The sequence below is a fragment of the Trachurus trachurus genome (assembly GCF_905171665.1).
Source record: "Trachurus trachurus genome assembly, chromosome: 23".
NCBI lineage: Eukaryota > Metazoa > Chordata > Actinopteri > Carangiformes > Carangidae > Trachurus > Trachurus trachurus.
In genome coordinates this window covers 3636344-3643712 of record NC_139912.1, presented here as the reverse complement: position 1 = coordinate 3643712, position 7369 = coordinate 3636344, and the positions used below count along the sequence as shown (strand labels likewise).

General features: G+C 39.5%; 1 protein-coding gene across 1 annotated transcript; it reads left to right on the top strand.

Moving 5' to 3' along the window:
- Window positions 1-3690: 3690 nt before the first annotated feature.
- il22 (interleukin 22) lies at window positions 3691-6042 on the top strand (the record flags this gene model as incomplete). The annotated part of the gene is made up of 5 exons (XM_083999353.1): window positions 3691-3912; window positions 4766-4831; window positions 4935-5084; window positions 5310-5369; window positions 5890-6042. The coding sequence occupies 5 exons, from the start codon at window positions 3691-3693 to the stop codon at window positions 6040-6042; spliced, it is 651 nt and encodes a 216-aa protein (XP_083855479.1).
- Between the last annotated feature and the right edge of the window lie 1327 nt (window positions 6043-7369).

The window sequence follows — 7369 nt, the reverse complement described above, 5'->3', positions numbered from 1 at the left end:
CCATTTCCATAATCCCTATAGTCATAGCAGTAGGTTTGTTACCTTTAATTGTCGGTACAAGCTGTTTTTAGAACGGCGGAGCAGAGCCGTGAGCTGCTCAGAGCTACGCTACGGAGGCTCATGGGATTTATTGTTTGGTTTCCCTCATCAAACTCATCAAATACACAATCCAACAACTCCACAACGCTCTGGTGGACAAGTTGTGACCTGCACATTCACCACGCTATGAGATAATAACACAACGTTACCACACAGAGTTGTTTTAGAGGGAAATTCATGCAAAACCGCTGATGCGCGTTGCCTTCAGGGACAGTTTTTCATCAAGCAGTCTCTGAATTTCCCTCTAAAACAACTCTGTCTGGTAACGTTGTGTTATTATCTCATAGCGTGGTGAATGTGCAGGTCACAACTTGTCCACCAGAGCGTTTTGGAGTTGTTGGATTGTGTATTTGATGAGTTTGATGAGGGAAACCAAACAAGAAATCCCATTAGCCTCCGTAGCGTAGCTCTGAGCAGCTCACGGCTCTGCTCCGCCGTTCTAAAAACAGCTTGCACCGACAAATTAAAGGTAACAAACCTACTGCTATGACTATAGGGATTATGGCTAATGTTGAACTATCCCTTCAATGAGGGCCTAGTTCTGGGCCAAACCACTCATTCTGGTTTATTTCAGCCTGATGCACGTGTTGTGTCGTGGTTTTTGTTTGATTTTTTTGCTCAGCCGATGTCAGGTGCAGGTCCCGTTCCCTCTGGGGGATTCACACCCACAACCTGCACAATAAACGAGACGTTAAAGAGAAAAACGACCCGGCCACTCGATCCGACACTTCACCACCAGGAAACTCCTCCTGACGGGACAATACTGACGATCTGACGGCGCTTGAACGCAGCACAGACACAGACACACACGGAGGGGAACTGGGTTGTTACTGAGCAGCGTTTATGTAACTGATAGAAATCAGCCCGGAGTCCCTCAGGGAATCGAACCTGGGCCCCAGGAACTTCCCTTCTTCTTCCTCCTTCCTCCACAACCAGACTGACACCATGCAGCTGATTATCATGATATGAAATAATGTTTCTATAATAATGAAAATGTCCCAAATGATAATAATAGAATATAATTTTATTGATCCTTTACATTGAAATTATTGCAGCAGCTCCAATAGAAAAGAATAATAAATACACAATAATGAGCAAAATAAAATAACTTAACACTTGCAATAATAATATTATTGCTAGTACAGTAGGATACAGTAACAAAATCTGTATAAAATTATAAAGAGACATAAAACATATTTACAGTAATACAGTTAGTGCAGGATGAACAATTGTACCATGTAATGATTAAAATAATACTAATAATTATATATTATATTGATTGAACCAGTGGTTCCCAACCTTTTTTTTGCTTGTGACCCCAATTTGATGTCACAAATTTCTAGCGACCCCGTGATCACGTTTAGTTTATAAACACAGTTAAAAATGTTTTACTCATCATTGATAAGCACTAACTGTGTTTATAAACTACATACTAATGAGTATTCATGCGTTATAAATGAATAATTCAGTATTTATTAATGCTTAAAGCAGAAGTAAGTGATATTTTTGTGTTAATATAAGTCTTAAATAGTTATATCTTCCGACAGCAATCACTTACATAGAGTGTTTGGTCTGAAACACGGGTCTGTCAGTCCCTCTGCTCTGCTCTGAGCCGAAGAGAAAACATTTATCGTATCCTACAGTTTTTATCCAATGAGGAAAGAGAACGGCATGAAGGGCTGTGTGTGCAGCCAAGGGACGCCGTGAATGTGGCGACGTAGGGACGAGTGACTGTTATGGTGCGTTCAAGGAAACTCGTATTTTTCCGACCGTTAAGTGGTACCAGTTCAATCTGGTACGAGTTCACCGGTCGGAAGTTACGAGTGGCCGTTATAGTGACTTTCACAGGTAAAACAGGTCGGAAAAACACGAGTGGGTTGCCTGGAACGCTACAAAGTCGTAAGTCGTGACTTGAAGCTGTAATTTACGGTTTCAAAAGCCTGCCTGGAACGCAGCATTAGCCAAAACGACCGGATCGCTTACCTCTGCTTTAATACATGCTTAATAGTGTGCACTTATTATAAAGTGTTACCGCTGCGTTTTATTTGAACTCGATTTATATTCAAGAAAGTGAAAGTATAGAAGACAGTTGTTTAAGATTGCGTCTGGTATTTTTAATCATCATTTTAAAAGAATAATATTTAGTTTAAAACATTTTTTTTATCAGTTTTTTTTTAAAATCAATTACTAGACATTTCAGGCGACCCCATTTGAATTCAAGGTCCCGACCCCAAGGTTGAAAAACACTGGATTAAACCTGTTTCAAGACGCTCAGTTGTACACTTATACTGTATAAATATAATATTCAAAACATATACGTATATGTATTGTCTGTGCATATATAAATGTATTAGTACACATTTATATATAGTAAGTAGTAGTAGTATAGTTTTTTTTTTTACCCATTTCCCCCCCTACGAAACCCAGTAACCAGTAACAATGGCAACAGAAGTAGCTTCACCGCTGCTCACGGTACAGGTCGGTTTGTTTGTGTTGCCGTAACCATGACAACAGAGGCATGGGATTGGGTTTTTTTTTTGCACCCAATTTGCATTTTTTCTTTTTGCTTGATTTGATCACGGAACGCCGACCAGCACATTGGTGTTTGCTGCTGTTGATATCGACTATTAAAAAACCAATTCAAACACACTCAGAGATGTTATATTGGTTCATTGATTGACTGATTATCTGGATTTGAAAAAGATTAATGATAAGTTTACGCAGCCATATGCAGTTCAATATATCTGTGTGGCGGCACCTTTTGTACCACACTGTACCACACGATTATTATGTAATAAATCTGATGCGGCTGCACTTTGATGTGAAACACGTGTTGCATAATGCGATAAAATAAACTCTACTGTACTGTACAAACACGTGCTGCTGCAGCTCGTCAGACTGGTTCGGTTTCTTTCTTTCTTTCTTTTTTTCTCTTTTTTTTTTATTGTCTGTCTGAAGGAAGTTTAAACAACATTGTTGACTTCCAGCTTGGAATCCACCAGGGACACACACACACACACACACACACACACACACACACACACACACACTGACACAAAAGAGGAAATGATGTCACTGTGAAGTACAATTAAAATTCCCTCTTAGCAAATCGATGTCAAACACCATCAGAGGACGTCGTCGTCGTCACACCTTGACTGACTGACAGTTAATTTCCTCTTTGTGCAAGTGACAGTAAACACACAGTTTGCCCCAGCTCAGCACTGACCTGTGTGTGTGTATGTGTGTGTGTTATAGTGTGTGTGTGTGTTAGTGTGTGTGTGTGATTGGGGTTTTTTGGCTGGTTACCTGTCCTATATTTCTGCAGAGGGGGCGGAGGGTTGACGAGTATAAAGAGCCGAGACGCAAGAGTCGTCTTCACAGCAGCAGCATCAGGTGAGGAAACACCAGCAGCTGCAGCTTCACTCGTTTATTCTGTTTCATCTTCATCATCATCTTCATCATCATCTTCACTTTAAACTCACTCTCTCTGTGTCTCTGTCTTGCAGGTGAAACCTCTGTGACCTCCATCTCCTCCTCCTCTTCACTCTGAAAGGATTAAACTCAACTCAACTCAACTCAACTCCAGCAAAGATGATGAAACTCGCCAACATCGCCTCCTCCTCCTCCTCTTCCTCCTCCTCTTCCTCCTCGTCTTGCAGCAGCCAACGTTTCGCTGCCGCCTTGCTCGTCTTCCTGCCGCTGCTTCTGATTGGCTGGGCCGAGCAGGCGGCGGCGTTGCCCGTCGACCGGCCGCTCAGCGAGCCGCTCAGGAACCCGCAGACCTACCAGGCCGTCCGGGACGTGTCGCAGCACGTGAGTGGCTCATTTAATAAAGTTTTATTCTGAATTATTAGACAAAAGAAGAGTTTATTCAAGAATTCAGACCATTTTCCAAAATAAAAGTATGATAAAAGTATGAATTCACTCAATTTGACTCATTGAAAAGTTTGTAAGTTACAATGTGTAAAAAAAAAACTGTTATAATGTTAATTATTGTATGATATTGGACTCAAAAAGTCACAATGAAGCCACTGTTAACTGCCAAATGTTTCATAAAAATGCTTCTTATTCTATCATATGATCCGGATGTAAAACCTGAAATAGCTTCAATATTCACAAATGTAACAACTACACATTACATTCTGAAAAAAATATTTCAAACAATTTTATTTTGAATAATAATTAATAATTTGTTATTGCATTGATTACATTTTTAACAGTGTCAAAACCATAATTTCAACTTTAATGTGAAAAATCTGGATTAAAATCTCATTATTTTTGGCACTGTTCTTCCTCCATATGGTAACCAGTGTTTATATCTCCTCTTGGCACTGATCATACTCCATACATTTCAGCTTCATATCCTTCCTCTATGAAACCAGCTCATATCACAGGTGTTTTTAGACTCAGTGTTTTACATTTTGATTATTTTCTTAAATACATATTAGGAATACATACAGAATGTGTAAGAATTTAATATTATATCTTATTATATTATATTTTATTCATATTATTATAGGTTGTGGAGGGTTTGAAGCAGCGTTCAGGGTCTAAAAGTGACTAAAACAGCGACAGGAAATATAATTAATCAGATGATAGTGAATAAAATGTGATAATAAAATAAAAGCATGAAGCTCATCATGTGTCACTTTTTTCTGTCTCTCAGGCTCAGGCTCAGCAGACGGACGACGACTCCAGCTCCAGACTGATGCCCCGAGTCGACACTGACCCGGTGAGGAGCAGCTCCAGCTCAAAACCATTGATTAACATGTTCAGGTCCAAATATATACCCTGACCTCTCTGACCTTTGACCTCTGACCTCCTCTGCCATGCAGGACCACATGAAGATCTGCTGCCTCCACGCCAACATCCTCAACTTCTACCTGAACAACATCCTGCACCACCAGGTCAACCAGCATCCCAGCATGCACCGGCTGAAGACCGACCTGTCCCGCGTCAGCGAGGACCTGCAGAACCACGGCTGCGTAAGTCTCTTATTAATTATATAGGTTATTATCATTTTTTTTAAACAATAATGACTCAAAGTAAAAAAAGAATATTAAAAAAACAGTGAAAATCAGTCATTGTGAGTGTGGAGCTGCGGCGACGCTTGTGGTCGATCTTATCTGCCGCGGTTTCACACACTCACACAGCTGATGAGGCGATAACGTTCGTGTGTTAACCTGTGTCACCTGTGTGTGTCTCTGCAGAATGTGAGCCACTACCACGACCATCAGCACACCGTGGAGTTTCGCAAGAAGCTCGCCAAGGTGAGAATTCATTGATTTTATTGATCCACAAAAAATCCTGCTAAAGAAAACACAAAACAGCTCATTTAAAAAAAAAAAAATCACATGTCTACACCAAATATGAACATCAAACAGCTGTTTTAAACTTAAATTATTCAATATATTTCCTGTTTTGGATGTTTTAAACACATTTATTTTGAAATTTTTATTATTCAATTTGGCTAAAACAATAATAATTGGCTTATTTAAAGGTTGTATAGTGAAAACTTTAAAGGAAAGGAAATAAACAGAAAGAAAATATGGAAGGTAAAACAATTTATGAGTTGATCAACAGAAAATGAAAACTACGATATAAATTCTTCGATCATTGATTGATAGTTGGTAATTTTTCAATTTTGGTTCCAACTGAAATAGCCTATATAAAGGAGAAAACAGTGTCAGGGACTATTTTCAGCAGTGGATTAATACATCACCCGCTTCTACCTCACAGTTGTGTCGGTGTTTCTATTGTTTTTCTAATGTTTCTCTGTTGGTTTTTTAGATGGGGGGCGAGCGAGGCGTCAACAAAGCCATAGGAGAGATCGACATCCTCTTCTCCTACCTGGCCGATTTCTGCGTCGTCGGCAGCAGCACCACCGGCTCCGCCCACATCACCGACGTCACCGCCGCCGCCGCCAGCTCCACCACCCACTGAGGCCTCCACTGATGTTTCTACTGATTCTACTGTTTCTATTCATCCTATTTATCACCTTTTTATACGGCATTGTTTTATACCATCCACTTTTATACTTTTATTTATTCGTCTATTTAAATTGAGATACATATTTAACATTTTTTTTAAATATTTATAGAGAAAACTCGAGTATGACTGATTAGTTATTGATCTATTTATTGATCAGAGTGTTCCAATACCTTTCCAGGTGTTGATCAAGTTGCCATGTTATGGCCGATTGATGTTTATTGTTGCTCTGACTGTTGACGTGATGAATGAACTGTGTGTTTCAAGATTTTACATGAAAATAAATAAAGTTTGGTTCAAAGACAAAAGTTGTTTTTTTCTGTCAAATAAGAGATTTATTTAAATATTATTTCCTGTCTCAAATAACACACACGGATGTAGAGTAAATGATATAATAAGGAAATGAAGTGTGAACTGAAGTGGAGCGTGTGGTTGTGTTTGAGCAGCAGGATTAAAGGTAAACATCTGGACTCGTTACTGCTGCTAATGTGTCTAAATAAAGTCCAACAATAGGAGCAGATGCTAAAAATGGAAGCAGACTCTATTCTTAGTTCATCAAACATCAGCGTTCAACATCACAGTCTGGTTTGTTTGACTTCATGTTTTCCACATGGACGAGTTGTTGACTCATTCAGTAACGACGAGTGGGTTCAGGAACGTCAGAGTCACTGAGACTCTGTGTCTTATTACTCACCTGTCGCCTGTTTTACCTTTGGCCTTCACTTTACTCTACATTTAGTCTGAAATGGACAAAACATGATTTTTCCAGTCATGAAAAAACTTAAGGCTCCAATTGATAAAACTTTCCGATGAAGGCTGTGTTCAAAACGAGGACATGGGTTTGCGCAGGCCTTTGGACGGTAACTATTGACAAGACCATAACAATATTTAGAAAAAGCAGCCAACTAAGTTAAAAAGAATTTAATAAACACAAGGACTGCAGGTTTCATTTATACATATTCATCCTCCAATAGCAGGACTGCTTTACCAAGTAAAAGATTTCCTCAGAAATTTCAATTGGGTACCATTGGGGGCTTTGCCAAGTTATGATCTCTGTCAACCCTTGACCTTAAAAACCAACCTGTCATGGAACTGTTGTCTGTTATGATGGTTGAGCATTATCTCCTGTAATCAATAAATAAAGTCTGGATAAAATCAGAAGTCATATGACAGAGCTAAATGATCATCTCACTCTCTCTGGCCACTGACATGAAGGAGCTGTCAACCTGTCAGACGAGTCCCTGATCAACACATCGAGCTGGACAGCTCAGTGGGTAATGGC